The 15,404-nt window shown below is 57.8% G+C and overlaps 5 protein-coding genes across 5 annotated transcripts; 2 read left to right on the top strand and 3 right to left on the bottom strand.

Annotated features, from left to right (window-relative positions):
• Positions 1-1,506: 1,506 nt before the first annotated feature.
• ATEG_06782 (WD40 repeat domain-containing protein) lies at positions 1,507-3,483 on the top strand (the record flags this gene model as incomplete). The annotated part of the gene is made up of 4 exons (XM_001215960.1): positions 1,507-1,824; positions 1,878-2,372; positions 2,431-3,283; positions 3,332-3,483. The coding sequence occupies 4 exons, from the start codon at positions 1,507-1,509 to the stop codon at positions 3,481-3,483; spliced, it is 1,818 nt and encodes a 605-aa protein (XP_001215960.1).
• A 1,524-nt stretch (positions 3,484-5,007) lies between these two features.
• ATEG_06781 (putative hexokinase Kxk) lies at positions 5,008-6,703 on the bottom strand (the record flags this gene model as incomplete). The annotated part of the gene is made up of 5 exons (XM_001215959.1): positions 5,008-5,883; positions 5,939-6,346; positions 6,401-6,426; positions 6,482-6,604; positions 6,664-6,703. 5 exons carry the CDS (start codon positions 6,701-6,703, stop codon positions 5,008-5,010), a joined length of 1,473 nt encoding a protein of 490 aa, XP_001215959.1.
• A 602-nt stretch (positions 6,704-7,305) lies between these two features.
• ATEG_06780 (uncharacterized protein) lies at positions 7,306-8,505 on the bottom strand (the record flags this gene model as incomplete). Its single annotated transcript, XM_001215958.1, has 2 exons — positions 7,306-8,325; positions 8,383-8,505. The coding sequence occupies 2 exons, from the start codon at positions 8,503-8,505 to the stop codon at positions 7,306-7,308; spliced, it is 1,143 nt and encodes a 380-aa protein (XP_001215958.1).
• Positions 8,506-9,025: 520 nt separating this feature from the next.
• On the top strand, positions 9,026-11,626 carry ATEG_06779 (Golgi transport complex subunit COG4; the record flags this gene model as incomplete). The annotated part of the gene is made up of 2 exons (XM_001215957.1): positions 9,026-11,547; positions 11,584-11,626. The coding sequence occupies 2 exons, from the start codon at positions 9,026-9,028 to the stop codon at positions 11,624-11,626; spliced, it is 2,565 nt and encodes an 854-aa protein (XP_001215957.1).
• Positions 11,627-12,242: 616 nt separating this feature from the next.
• ATEG_06778 (ammonium transporter MEP3) lies at positions 12,243-13,670 on the bottom strand (the record flags this gene model as incomplete). The annotated part of the gene is made up of 4 exons (XM_001215956.1): positions 12,243-12,327; positions 12,476-13,104; positions 13,169-13,500; positions 13,562-13,670. The coding sequence occupies 4 exons, from the start codon at positions 13,668-13,670 to the stop codon at positions 12,243-12,245; spliced, it is 1,155 nt and encodes a 384-aa protein (XP_001215956.1).
• Positions 13,671-15,404: the final 1,734 nt, after the last annotated feature.

Raw genomic sequence — 15,404 nt, 5'->3', positions numbered from 1 at the left:
TGGAGGGATTACCTGCCACATGTGGCACGCATAGGGAGGCATGAGCAAAGCAGAGACACAGAAGAGATAAGTAAGCTCTGTTTGAAGGTCGGACGGTGCTTATACGTTGATGGTCGGATAAGAGAATCTGTTCTCTGGCTACAGGAATCTTACGAGTGGAGAGATAGAAATCTCGCCCAGGATAACGCGGATCGACTAGAGTCCCTGCACGAGCTCGCTGTAGCATACCACGCAAACGGACAGGTTAAGAAGGCAGTTCAACTGCTTGAATATGTTGTCACGATAGAATCCGGAGCCGTTGCAAAATACCATCCCAATCCACTGGCGTCACAGCATGAACTCGCTGAAGCATATCGAGCAAACGGACAGGTCAAGGAGACAGTCCAGCTGCTAAAGCATGTTGTCGCGATAAAATCGGACAATATTTCAGGAGACCATCCTGATCTACTGGCGTCGCAGCATGCGCTTGCCATAGCATATGAAGCAAACGGACAGATTACGGAGGCTGTCCAGCTGCTAGAGTATGTTGTTACAGTAAGATCAGAAGTGCTCGCAGAAAACCATCCTGATCGACTGGCGTCGCAGCATGCGCTTGCTATAGCATATCAAGCAAGTGGACAGGTTAAGGAGGCAGTCCAGCTGCTAGAGCATGTTGTCGCAGTAAGATCAGAAGTGGTCGCAGAAAACCATCCTGATCGACTGGCGTCGCAGCATGCGCTTGCTATAGCATATCAAGCAAGTGGACAGGTTAAGGAGGCAGTCCAGCTGCTAGAGCATGTTGTCGCAGTAAGACCAGAAGTGCTCGCAGAAGACCATCCTGATCGACTAGTATCGGAGAGGGCACTTGCTATTTTCTACGAATATTTGAGGAAGAGATCCAAAATAAGCCAGGATTCTGAGATTCCGCAAGCAATGTCCGACAAGGACACACCTTCCAGTGCGTTTTCAGATCAATCACCAGCAGAACAGGAATCGAAGTCGGGCTATACATCGAAGAGGAGACTTCTCGTGAGGAAGCTAAAGGCAATTCTCAAGGCGGCGGCTAAGTAGTCACTACTGGACTTCATTCTGCACACAATGAATCGACGGTTGCCATTTCCCTAACTAGCACAGTCATTGCTCGGTCTGACATGCTGCTCGCCTTCAGCGCACTAGAAACGGAATGCGTAGACAGAACCGATATTTCGGAGCACCACGGTTGATCGATTCTTATGTGGAACAATAGCGATTGATGTTCTTCAATTGGATTCCTTAATGGCCACACGGAAGTGTACATGTAACAGCATCGACACATGAGTGGAGGGAGGGTTAAGGTGGCCATCACTCTCCACCGCAGATCTCACCGCCCGCATCTGCCGCCGCGCGAAGAAAAATTATTGTCACGCCTCATCCACTCTCCACAGCGGCATCTTCTCTCTTTTCTAAAGTGCACTCGTCTCATTGCACCTGATTCGGAATCGTCTCGATTCACCGAGTTAGTCCAATTAGCCGCCGGCGATCGCCACCATGCCCAAAACCGCCGTGAAGCAAAAATCCCGCCAAAAGCCCAACCCGTTCCAGAAGGCCGGGCTGGTGCGCCCAGACGACGACGTCGACATGCACAACGCCGCCGAGACCGTTCGGGAGAAGGACGAGGCCGAGGAGAAACTGGAGAGACTGCTTTTTGGCGATGATGACGGGTTCACAGGGGCATTGAAGAGCCAGAATGCGCGCGGGCTGGTCGCCCTCGGACGGGAGAGCGACGAGAGCGACGCGGACGACGACCACGACAGTGAGGAGGATGATGTGGAGGGAAAGGATTTGGACGATGTTGACGATGCCGATGTATGTGGCGCCTTTTCATCCGTGAACTGCTCCGACCAGGCTAACTCCCACAGCTGTTCTTCCTTGACTCGGGCGCCGGCCCCGTCTCGACAGACGCCGCCGAATCGACAACGTCAACGACATCGTCCGAGGCCGAGAGCGACGATGACGGGCCGCCGGCGCTGTGGCACGACAGCGACGACGAGCGCATGACCATCTCGCTGGCCAGCCACCAGCGGCTGCGCAAGCTGCGCGTCGCCGAGTCCGAGGACATCATCAGCGGCAAGGAATACATCCGCCGGCTGCGCCGGCAGTTCACGCAACTACACCCGGTGCCCGGGTGGGTGGAGCAGGCGACACAGAAGCAGCGCGACGAGGACTCGGACTCGGACCGCGGCGACGGCATGGACACCGACGACGACGAGATCTCCCCCATGCAGCCGCTGGCCAAGTTGCTCCAGGGCGCGACGGATCTGACCAAGCTCGAGGACACGCGCGGCGGCAAGCGCAGGCTGCGCCAGGAGATGCTGGATATCCACCGACTGAAGGATGTGGGACGGGACCAGCCGGTGAGTTGCCCCAGCCTCTACAAGTATACTCTACACGGAAACTAACACTCAGCTTCAGTCCTCGGTCGACTCGCTCATGTTCCACCCGCATTACCCGCTGCTTCTGTCGTCGGGCCCGGCAGCGACACTCTTCCTGCACCACATTGCGCCGTCCGCACCGGCGTCGAACCCGCTCCTCACATCGCTGCACATTCGGCGCACCCCCATCCACACGTCGGCGTTTGCGCCGCCAACCGGCAACAAAATCTACGCCGCCGGCCGCCGGCGGTTCTTCCACATCTGGGACCTGGACACGGGCAAGGTGGACAAGGTGAACAGCACGGCCGACCGCCGGGAGGAGCAGAAGTCGATGGAGCGGTTCAAGGTGTCGCCGTGCGGGCGGTTCGTGGGGCTGGTCGGGTCGTCGCGCAAGGGCGGCGGCCTGATCAACGTGCTGGACGCGACGACGGCGCAGTGGGTCGCGCAGGTGCGCGTCGACGGCCGCGGCGGCGTCGCCGACTTTGCCTGGTGGAGCGACGGCGAGGGCCTGACGGTCGCCAGCAAGAACGGCGAGGTGTCCGAGTGGGACGGCCGGCTGAACCGCGTGGTCGCGCGCTGGATGGACGCCGGCGCCGTCGGCACGACGGTGCTGCGCCTCGGCGGCCGCTCCGGGCGGACGCAGCTCGGCGGCGATCGCTGGGTGGCCATCGGCAGCTCCAGCGGTGTGGTCAACGTCTACGACCGTCGCGAGTGGGCGGCGGCGTACGCGGCGGCGTCCAAGTCCGACGACGCTGCGTCGGCTATCCCGCGCAACCCGACGCCGGTGCGCGCGCTCGACCAGCTCACCACGCCCATCAGCCATGTGGAATTTGCGCCGGACGGACAGTTCTTCGTGATGGCGAGTCGGTGGAAGCGCGACGCCTTGCGAATCGGTAAGTACTTCCCTCTCTACAGGTTTACTTCCAAGCTAACCAGTCTAGTCCATCTGCCGTCGTGCACCGTGTACCGCAACTGGCCGACGTCGAATACGCCACTGGGCCGGATCTCGTCGGTGGCCATCTCGCCCAACTCGGAGCAGCTGGCGGTGGCCAACGAGCAGGGGCGGATCCGGCTGTGGGAGATCCGGGGGTAAAAGTGATGTTACATAGAATTGATCAGATGAATATAATTGATACAAGCCGAAGTAATTAACAAGAAGCGGTGATAGAAGCAAGCCAGACCAACATCTAGAGTCCCCCGAGGATATCGCCCTACACTGCGTTAGTAGCTTACAGGGGAGAGTACCTAGATATGGATTATCACATACAAGCTATGAACGCATTAGCCTTGTCCAGAACAAACACAGATAGAAGGGGACGAACTCACCGGCACCGGCAGCTCCTCCATAAGCTACCCAAGCAAACAGTCAGTCAATAACCCCCTGCCTCCAACCCAGGAGATCAACTCACCTTCCCAACCAAGTTCTCATCATCAGTCTAGACCCGTCAGCGCACATCCTCATCTCATCCTCATCCATGGACAGCTACATACCTTCTTCGGAGCCTTGGTCGCCGCCAACGTCGAGCTAGGGCTCGCGCTCGCGCTCGAGCTCGCCTTCGTCGGCTCGTTCTTGTCCTCGTCCTCGGGCTTGTAGCCCGGCTCGTCGGGGGTGAGCGGGATATCCTTCAGCGGCATGGTGACGTCCTTGCTGGAGTTGTGGTTCTCGTCCTCGCCGCCGCCGGGGGGCACGGCCAGGACGCCGGCGGCGAGGGTGGAGAGGAGCAGGAGGGAGAGCTTCATTTTGTTGGAGGGTAGTACGAGGGCGTGATGATATGTATGTAGACAATATATGTATTAGAAGGATAGGTCAACGGTGGTAGTTACGGACGGGGTGATCTTGGGATCCTGCCTATATATGCCTCCCTCCTGGATGCCTGTGTAGGGGGGCCCCGACAACAAGCTTCCGTGGGGGGTAATGGGGCGGACGGAGGAATGGAATGGTATGTGGTCAGAGGTGTGAATCAAGGGACACGTTGTGTCCAGAGCGGATCATCCATGACAGGTCTGGATGGACATTCCATTGGATGTCTTATGCCTTTTGTCAATAGCCAATACAGCAGCGAATGTGTCCGTTGTAGTGTTGACTTAAATCTCAACGAGCTAATGTCCTCTCAGCGCGGTATCAAAATAACCCGTATCCTTCATGGGGGTATCAGGGAGAGAAGATGGGATGGACAGAAAGTTGACCCTACATACCTCGTCCGCTGATCTTGTTTGTTTTCTTATTTTCTGGACGTCCACCGTCCCATGTTTGCATTCCGGCCCTTGGATGTGTACGTAGGTGGGAGTACGTATGTACGTGGTGCATGCAAGGCACAAGTTGTATCCCTGCGATCGGACGCCCTGCATCGATGAACGGGTGTCATCAACGTGTTCCGGTAGACTTGAGCTTTTCTCCTAGATAGGGATGGTCAGAATGCGTGGGCATCGCTGATGGACATGAAACTAACAAGGCTTACTTCGCTCGAGCCTTCGCAACTCAAACCATACAGCTGGGCCTATCTTCTGAAGTAATAGATTCATTGATGCACTCAGTATCGTCTCTCTATAGTCCGTCCTATCGTATATTAATTTTCTCTTTCCGAACATAAACATTACCCCCATGTATAAACGCCGTTCAAGTCAATCTCTTCATCTCATCCAGGCTGCGAATACCAGCCAAGTTGCCCGCCTTGACCCGCTTCAGCGTCAGCGCCGCAATCAGCGCGGCGCCCACACCTGATCCGTCCTCGGCCGCGAGGATCTCCACCCGATCGGGCTCGTTGGGTGCCCAGTCCAGGATCTCGCGGAGCGCCTGGGCTCCGCGCGCCTTGAAGTGTGGGTACTTTGTGAAGACAGAGCCATCGGCACCCACGTGGCAGGACTTGATGTTCTTCTTGGTGCAGATGGCGGCCACACCACATGCCGAGAGGCGCGCGGCCCGGGTTCCGATCAGCTCGGCCAACCGACGGATCATCTCCAACTCGGCCTCGGTCGCCTTGATGTTCAGCTTGCGCTCCAGCAGCTCGGACGTCTCCTGCAGGTTCTCATACGGATCCTCCTCGATGGCGGCCAGGAAGGACGAGTCGAGCAGGTAGGGCTTGCGCAGCAGGGACGTGTCCTGGCCGTTGAAGATGAGACCGGGACGGCTCTCGAGGAGGTCCAGGAGCGCCAACCGGAAGATCTCGCCCAGGTAGAGACCGGCCGTCATCTTCTCAAAGGCCTGCTGGCCGGGACGCGGAGAGTCGCGGTCGATAATGTGGTCGTACTTGGTGAGGGGTAGCACAACATGCTCGTTGTCGAAGGCTCCGTACTCGCAGTTGATGGCCACCGGCATGTCGGGAGGCAGGTTCATATAGGCGAGCTTGGGGACGGAACCGACGTCCTCCATGTAAGCAGCGTTGACGCCGGTGCCGAAGATGCAGCCGATCTTAATTGCAGGGTCGGTGTAGGCGGAAGCGATCAGGGTTCCGGTAGTGTCGTTAATCAAGGCAGCGACCTTGATGGGGAGACCCTATACGGTATCAGCGTTGTTCAAGGCAACTAACCACATGTCAGTTGTAACATACTCTCTTCTTGAGAATCTCCTCCAAAGGCGGAACCACGTCCTGGCCCTCGACGCCATCAATGTCGAAGCCCTTGGTCCAGCGTTGGAGGATGCCGTGATCAATGTATTCCTGAGTAGCTGGGTAGGAAAAGGTGAAGCCCAATGGCAGCTTGTCGAGGTTCTCGTTCTCGTGGTGGGCGTTGATGAATTGTTCCAGACAGTCGGCGATATACTCCCAGAGCTCCTCGGCGGTGCCGGTCTTGAGCTCCTCAGGCATGCGGTACTTGGACTGAGTGATATCGAAAGCTCCCTTCTCCTCTGTCAGGGTGATTTCACAAACCCGAAGGTTGGTACCACCCATGTCGAGTGCGAGGAAAGTTCCCTGTTCGTTTCCATCGGGGAAGCCCATCACCCAGGTGACGTTCATGGGCTGGAGCTGTTAGCCCAAGAGTCAAAATAAAGATGAACGATTGAATGGACTCACAATGTTACCACCCTCGACGGTGAGACCTGATCAAACGAGGATGTCAGTCCTGATCCCGCGGTACGGGAGGCGGAAACGCACCCTTCTCCAGCTCCTTGACAAAGTGAGCGACAACCTGCTTCAATTTGGCGGTGTCGACGGTGAAGATGTCCTCGAACTCCTTGATCTGCTGCAGGAGGTTCTGGGGAAGTTCATGGCGGGAACCTGACGAAGCCGGAGAGTGAGTATGGTGGGGGAGGAACCGTGGAATGGAGGGGACGTACCCTTGCGGGAAGGGGGACGCTTGGGACCGATTCCGACCATGGTGCTGATGAATTGAGTAGAATGGCAGAGAGGGATTTGAAGAGACAGAGGGGAAAGAGAGTGGGAGAGTGGGAGAATGGGAGAATGGGAGAATGGAAGATGGAAAAAGATGACGAGGGGAGAAAAGAAGGATGATATCAGCGGGCGGGCGGTCGTGGGGCTCGCAGCAGCACTAGAGAACTCACACCGATGACGATCTCACCGAGGCTTGTTTAGGATGTCTCTAGAGTGTTAGAGGGTATTCTTCTTCCTAGGAGTAGTGTTTGTCTTGTTTCTTCTTCTACATCAGTATGATCATACTAGACTATTCCTCTAAACTATTCTTATTGTCGTCGATACTCCCAAAAGACGGTGAGCGTGTGATGTATCCTCCCCTTGGCAGTCAATACTAGTAACCCAAATACTGATACTAGTGCGAGTATAACAACTGACAACAATAACACGCCACGGAACGGTCAGATGATCATCTTCATTCTAGAATTCGAAGATTCTAGACCCCCAAACGGGAAAAAAAAAGGCAATTCTTCCTTCTAGTTAGTAGACTATGTCCGGAACACCGCATTACGTATCGTACTTCTAACAAACAAATGAATTTCCCTCGTTTATCGCGCCAGGTGGGGAAACACATGCTTCAGCGTCCCCAGACTTCGGCGTCGCTCTGCACGCACCGCATCCTCCGTCTCGCGAAGCGTCTCCTCGGAGTCTGCATTGGCCTGTGCCTGGCCGCGGGGGCGCTCAATCTGCTGTCGCACGCGGTCCTGATACGTCTCGGAGAGGCCTAATGCCCGGTCCACCTCCTCCGTCAACCGTTCCACCTCGTCATGAAGCCGTTCGTCCCGAGTGCGAGCCGGCGCTTCTTCGGCCTCGCGACTCGCCGGATTGGGGTTGGTGCGTTCCCAGATCTCCTCGAGGTCCCGCTCCCATCCCAACGCCCGCGCAAACTTGCGCACCCCGGCATCGCAGTCGCCCAGCAACAGCACATCGTCCGGGCGCGAGCCCAATCCCCCCACCCGCTCCATGTTGACCAACACCCGCGGGATGCCGTCGCGGCAGAACGCGGGGAGACTGGCAAACGGCTGTACGGAGAGACTGGTGCCCATGATGATGCACAGGTCGGCCTGTTCGGGGAGCGTGCGGTTCTCGAAGAAATCCTCCGGCAGTGACTCGCCGAAGAAGACAATGTCTGGCTTCACGATGCCCTGGCATTGAGCACAGCGCGGCACCTCACCCTTTGCAATCGCCTCCTTCATCTGTGCTTCCGGGTACTCGGCCTTGCAGTCGATGCAGTGTTGGTTCGCGAAGCTCCCGTGCGCTTCGACGATCAACTCCCCCGGCACGCCCGCCAGTCGCTCCAGACAGTCAATGTTCTGCGAAAAGTGTTTGAGGAGGAGGCCCTTATCGTGGAGCAGCTTGATGAACGAATGCGCCAAGGTGGGTCGGTATCGCCCGGGGGCCAACTCCCGCGCCAGCGCGTAGAACGGCCGGGGGTTGTTGCGGAAGAAGCTGATGTCGAAGACGGCCTCAGGGTCGGGGAGATCCAAATGGGCTAGATTCGCGTAAATACCGGTGTCTGGCGAACGGAAATCCGGAATGCCCGCCGAGGTGCTGATGCCAGCTCCCACCTACCACTGATTAGGCCACGGACCACGAGAGACCTTAGGGTTAATGCGGGGACATACCATGACTACAATATTGCGCACATTTTTCTCTTTGATGTATTTGGCCACCGCCTCGATGGACCGCGATTCCAGCACGGAGGGAGGGGTGTTCTCATCGACGACGGTCGACGGCTCGTTACCCATGATGCGAGGCAAAAAACGGCCGGGTTTGCGCCGGGCGTGTTGGTGGCGGGGTCTGCGACGGCGGCCAATGGTGACGATGAGGGATGATGAGAAGGTGAGGGGTGAGTAGAAGATGAGAAAGACGAAGAGGGGGTATTCTAGTGAATGAGATTCTTGGAAATCTAGGTGAATGTCGGAGAGCTGAAGGACGCAAGAGAGGGATGATAGAGATGATCGCCAGTGACCGTCGAAAATTATCCAGATGACGTCGGATGGCGCGCCTAAGGCGACACAACACGGCCACAGAGGATAGATATAAGACGAATTATGTTGATTCTATAGCTTAGGTGATCGTCTCTATTCAGTCTATTTCTACAATTATTACTATTATCTAGTAAATTATTCACTCGCAAGAGAAGCGAGTATCAATATCATATCGTGCCACTCACCGCCTGCCGCTCTCGACATACTGCCAGATCTCTCCCCTGATAATCAATCGATCATCTCTTCTCTCTCACTCCTCGCTCATTCTCTCCGGACCATGGCCAAATCACCTCCCCTGGCCGTCAATGGCCATGCGGGTGCTTCGGTCTCTCTAGCGGACCCCCCGCCTCCTCAATCCGCATCGCCCCCTCCGGACATCTTCAATGCCAGCTCCGTCGCCGAGATCAAGGCCACGTTGTCGCACCTGCACGAGCAAGAAGCCTCCGTCACAGCCCGTCTGGACGCCCTAGTCGCCTCGCAGAAGGATTTCTCCCGTGAATTCGGTCGATTGGATCTCCTACGTGCCCATCTCGGCTCCCAAACCACCACCACCCGCGCCATCAGCCATGGGATGCTCTCCGATGCCGCGGCCACCGCAGACCGTATCTCCAGCGCCGTCCGTCGTCTGGACCTCGAACAATCGCGTGTCAAGGCTACCTTGGAGATGGTTGAGCAGGTCGCCGAGCTCAAGGCCTGCGTGCTGGGCGTCGCCGGGTCCATGGGCGCCCCACAGGACTGGGAGACGGCGGCCAGCTACCTCAACCGGGCGTCCAAGATCCCATCGGAGGTCGTCCATGGTGCCTTCGCGGCGGAGATGGTGCCCACCGCCGAAGTCCCCGATCCGCCCAACGTCACTTTGGACAATGCCGCCGAGTCGCTGTGTGGTCTGTTCCTGCGCGAGTTCGACAAGGCCGTCAAGGAGAACAACGGCGCCAAGATCACCCGGTTCTTCAAGCTATTCCCGCTGATCGGCCGCTCGGAGGTTGGTCTGGACGTGTATGGCCGCTACGTGTGTCAAGGAATTGCGTCGCGCGCGCGGTCCAACCTCAACGCCGGCACCGGAGCGCAGGGCAAGGATGGCTTCTTCTACGCCAACGCCCTGACGAAGCTCTTCGAGCATATCGCGCAGATCATCGACGGCCATGGCGGCCTGGTCGAGCGCCACTACGGCCCCCGCAAGATGAACCGCGTCATCGAGCGGTTGCAGCTCGAGGCCGACGTCCAGGGTGGCATCATCCTCGATACCTGGAGCGACGAGAGACACGTTGACCGCCGACTGACCGACATCAAGTCCTACGCCTTCACCTTTCTCGTGCAGAGCTTCCTCCCCCAACGGAGCGGCACGCCCCGGTCGAACTCACCAGCGGCGCGCGACGCCGCCGCGGCTGACGACGAGGGCGTCGATATGAAAGAAATCGACGGGCTGCTCAACGAAATGACCGTCATGCTCGGCCGCTGGTCGCTCTACTGCCGGTTCCTCACCGATACCTGCAATGTACATTCATCCCCTCCTTCCCCAAGCAAGAACAGTACTGACACCCTGCAGCCCCCAGATGAATCCGCCAAGCGCACCGCGCCACAGTTCCTCCAAGAGTCAAGCCTGGCGAAGAAAATCAGCGACCGCCTCGTGGCCCCCTTCAACACCATGACGACCTTCTTCTTCCGCCGGTCTGTCGAGAAGGCGTTCCAGCTGGACGAGCAACCCTCCGGCCTGACCCTGCACCCGCAGCGGCCGCTCAAGGCGGACCCGCCGCACATCACCTCCGCCGTCGACGACATCATGTACATAGTCAACAAGGTACTGCAGCAATCGCTGGCGACCTCGCAGATCGCCGTCGTCACCAACGTCGTGCCGACGCTCTCGCGTGTGCTCGGCTCCGACTTCATCGGCATGACCCAGCGCAAGATGCGCGACGAATGCTACCCCCGCGCCGCGGTCCAGGGCGGCCACCCGCCCGAACACCTCGTGCTCTCCTTCCTCGTGCTCATCAACAACCTCGACGTCGCCGTCGACTACGTCCGCCGCATCGTGCAGAACCACACCGAGAAGAAGCCTCTCGCGGGCCCCGGCCCCGGCTCGGACGGCACCCCCCAACAGGACGAGACGGACCCCCTGCGCTCTCTCTTCCCGGCCGCCGACGACGCCGCCCTCGCCGCCCAAACCGTGCACAGCCTCGCCTCCTCCTTCGAGTCCAAGGTCTCCGACCTCCTCTCCGACGGCATCCAGGTCGTCTTCAACAACGTCGTCAAGCACCGCCTGCGCCCCATCCTCGCAGACGCCTTCCGCGACATCGAGTACCACCCGGACGCTGACAACAACAACCCCAGCCACGCCTACGACTCGCCCGATGACGACGACGCAGGGGGCAAGGAGCTCGTGCGCCCGCGCTTCGCGGCCAGCTGGACCGAGCTGCTCCTCCCGCTGTCGCGGATCCTGACGGCGTCGGCCTTTGACCGTCTGCTGACGGTGACGCTGGCGTATCTGGCGCGCCTGCTGGAGAAGCGGCTGTGGTCGTACGCCGGGCGCATCAACGCGCTGGGCGCGGCGCGGCTGGAGCGCGACGTGTCGGGGCTCGTCAGTGCGGCGGTCGATGTCGGCGGGGCGCAGGCCGGCGCGACCGCGCGCTATCGGCACCGCGAGGCGTTTGCGCGCTGCACGCAGATGACGCTTGTTATGAGTATGGACGAGGACGAGTGGGAGGATGTGCTGCGCGGCGGGGAGACGGCGGATGTGTTGGATCGGTTGAGTCGCGAGGACCGCATCCGGGTGCGTGGCATGGTGCGGCGGTCTGCGATGTAGTATGTCGTCTGTATATAGATACGATAAGTGTATAGTTACGTCTTTATCCGCAAGACAGGCACTTTAGTCTACACATGACCAGAGTGAATCCAAGATCAGTCGATTCTATGCACATGGTATCACATCCGCGATAACCCTCAAAAGCATCTATTATATACATCCGAACGCCAGCCCATCCCAACAGGTATAAAGAAGATACATGCATAGTGGCTCAGCCAACCTAGACATGACGAACAAAGGTGGATATCTTAAACAAGGTAAATCAAGCACAAATTGGGAATTAACACAGGTAGAAATGGGAAAATGCGAATAAGAGGGTTTTACTCCGGCTTCTCGTTCTCGGCCGACGTGCCCTCATCGGGCCGATTTTGCTCGGCAACTTGGCGCGGCGCCGGCGGGATGGGAGCGGCCACATGCGCGGGCGCCAGCTTGACCTCTTGAATGCCGGAGTCGGGCTCGCTGCCGCCGCGGCTGGAGAAGCCCGCGGGCGGGTGGCCCTCGAGCATCATATCGCTGTGCTCGCCGATGCCGTAGCGGGCCGCGGCGGGCACCTGGTGGCCGTCTTCCAGCTGGTCGTGCTTCTGCGGGGTCCAGGCGAGGTAGTCCCGACGGACCTCGACGTAGTCGTAGGCGAACTCGCCCAGCTGGTCATCATCCATGCCGAGCAGCTCCGCCTCCTCGGAGGCGCGCAGCTTCAGGCCGGGAATGGCGTTGACGGCATAGGCGATGATGGCGGAGACCACGAACGAGTAGGCGGAGCAGGCGACGATGAAGGCAACCTGGATGTACAGCTGCTTGTAGTTGTGGATGACCCAGCCGCCCATCCCGGAGCCCGTGTTGACGCCGTCCAGGCCGACGATGGCGTCGTCAGCGAAGAGGGCGTTGAAGATGAGGCCGACAATTCCGGCGACACCGTGCTCAGCGAACACATCCATCGAGTCGTCGATGCGGATCCAGTACTTCACTTTGGTGGCATAGTTACACACGATACCAGTGACCACACCGAGAATCACGCTGGCCCAGGGAGTCAGGAAACCAGAGGCGGGAGTGGCCGCCACCAGACCGGAGATCGTTCCGGAACACCAACCGACCATCGACCACTTGCGAGCGAGGCGCCAGTCGAGCAGAACCCAGGTGATGGCGGCGAAGGAGGCAGTCAGGTTGGTGTTCCAGCAAGCCATCGTGGCACGGATGTTGGCACCAAAGGAGGAACCACCGTTGAATCCCAACCATCCAAACCAGAGGAAGACGGTACCGAGGAGGATGAGCGAGACGTTGTGGGGGCGGAAGTTGAGCATCATGCGTTCCTGGCGACGACCGAGGACGAGCGAGTAGGCGAGAGCGGTCAAACCGGAACCAATCTCGACGGGACCACCGCCGGCATAGTCGAGGACACCGTACTTGTAGGCCCAGCCGTTGCTATTCCAGGTCCAGCAGGCGAGGGGGCAGTAGACGATGGTGGCCCAGATGAAGGTGAAGACCATGGCGGGAAGGAGACGACCGCGCTCGGCGACGGAGCCCATGACAATGGCGGCTGTGACACCACAGAATTGCATCTATCGGTTGTGAGTAAGAAGCGAGAGAGAGAGAGAGAGAGAGAGGTGAAAATGGTCACCGTACCTCGTAGAAAGCGAAGAGGAGGTGCGGAATCAAGGGAGAGCCCGGACTGGGCTCACCCAGCGTCTTCATCAGGCCGAAATTGCGGAGGTTGCCAATGAAACCATTGGTTGCGGAGGGAGAGAAGGCCAGAGAATAACCCCAAAAGTACCATTGGAAAGTGATGACGGACCAGGAGGCCATACAGGCCCAGATCATACTGAGGGCGGACTTGCGTCGGGCGAGACCGGAGTAGAGGAAACCGAGACCGGGGATCATGACCATGACCATGGCGGAGGAGACGATGATGTATGCCTGGTCGCCGGGCTGGAACCATTTGTTCAAGTTTTCGAGTCCTGAGGGGGGCTGTCAGAGGGATTGAAAGCTACACAAGCACCGGATACAGGCACGACATACGGGAGTTTCCACCGAGTTCATTGGTCATGAGTTGTTCCGCGTCGGAGGGGGCGCCGGTCCAGTTGTACGAGGCATACTGGGGGAGATAGTTGGCCTTCACATCGGCCATGATGATGGTGGGGTGGTGGACAGATGTGATGTGAGGAAGTATTCGGGTGTTGCGTGGTCGAGTGGTCGAGTGGTACAGATGGAAGCGGCGAGCGATGGAGGACCTGTTCTCAGAGCCTCCTGGGAAGAGGAGGGGTGAGAGGCAGGGATTGACGGGTCGCGAGAAGAGAGACGGAGGTGAAGACGAAGACGAAGAGGAAGACGAAGATGGATGAGTGTGGGGAGAGGGTGAAGCACGAGGGAAGAGCCGGGATATAAAAACGAGCGGCTGATTCTGGAAAAGGCGAGAGAGGGTGGGCCCTGCAGCAGGGAACGATGGATGGGATGGACTCGATCGGCGCGGCAGCCAGAAAGGTGGAGCCGCCCGATAAGAAAATGTAATTGAATTAGTGATGGCAATCCGCGCTTTATCTCATGCTTTCCTTTCTTTTCGCGTCGTCGTCTTGGCTTCGTATCAGATTTCTTTTCTTTTTCTCCCTTTTCTCTCTTGTTCTTCTTGTCTCTCCCGCTAGTTAGTATGATTGACCTTTTTCAGATCGAAATAAGAGAAATCCCATCAATTGATCCCATTTCTGAGGAAAACGCGGACGGACCAAATCCAGCCCAAAGATAAGTGCTTGCGCCCAATCATCGGCCGGCAAATAGACTCGGCAGGGGATCTCCCCGTCCAGCCAATCAGCGGGGAAGAAAAGCTGAGTCAGGCTGATAATTGTTTTCACTGAATTGGTGCAATGCAATTGCTTCATTCACCTGAACGTCCTAGGTAAATAAATACCAGTAGATACCTAAGGCAGGTAGATAGCATCACACATAGATGGCTTCTTCAACCAGATGCTCAGGTTCAACAATCGTGTACATTGTCAGGCAATCTCCATATGGGGTCGTGGCAAATCTTTGCTCTCTGCCAAGCCTCTAAATAGCCTGCAGAACCAGACCTCCGGCCGTGGCGACCCAACCGAAGTTTCCATGAATCATATCGATTGCCTTCCGATATCGTGGTCGTTGTCATCTTGTCATCACCATCACGGTTGACGGGCTGTTTGCTTTTGCTGGCCCTTGGGTCTAACCCAGCCGAGCATAGTATCATGGATCTGGAGGCATTCCTCGCCGATGGGTCTGGGGAGACCTAATAATCTCCTATGTGGGATGGCCTAGTAGTCAGTAAACATTAGCCGTTAGTCCGTCGACTGTAGATGGAGTATGGAGTCGTCAGGTCATCCTTCATCACGACCTCTGCCATAGGCCATAGGGCTGGCTGGTGGCGGGCACCAACAGGCTGGGCGAAGACCCGTTATAAATAAGACCGATCCCTTACTCCTCCATCAACCCTTCTCTATCTATGTGCCTACCTATGTAGATAGATATCGAGAGACACAACGTCCCCCAACTATCTATCCTCGGCCTCCTCATCCAATACAGACGCGTCTCGCTATCTCCCGCATGCCCGTCTATCTCCCTCCGCGGATATCAACCGCTGTTGCCCCGTACTCCGGAGCGCAATCTATCTTACTTTCAACAGGGGTGGGCACTCCTAGGCACCCAGCACCAGCCGTGTTGGCAACCACGCCAGACCCTGCGTATCGCATCGAAGCTATCAGCGCGGGTGGTTATCAGGACGGGTTTCTCTCAGCTCATCGATACTGCCCGCATCGATTGGCTGAGAAGGCCCGATAAGAACGGCAGACGCCACCAGACGCCAAGTGGGTCCGGCCAGGGAACTCCACGGATCCCGTCA

The sequence above is a fragment of the Aspergillus terreus genome, genomic scaffold, assembly GCF_000149615.1.
Source record: "Aspergillus terreus NIH2624 scaffold_9 genomic scaffold, whole genome shotgun sequence".
Taxonomy (NCBI): Eukaryota; Fungi; Ascomycota; class Eurotiomycetes; order Eurotiales; family Aspergillaceae; genus Aspergillus; species Aspergillus terreus.
The sequence above is the reverse complement of the archived record's forward strand: the minus strand, read 5'-3'. Positions and strand labels throughout refer to the sequence as shown.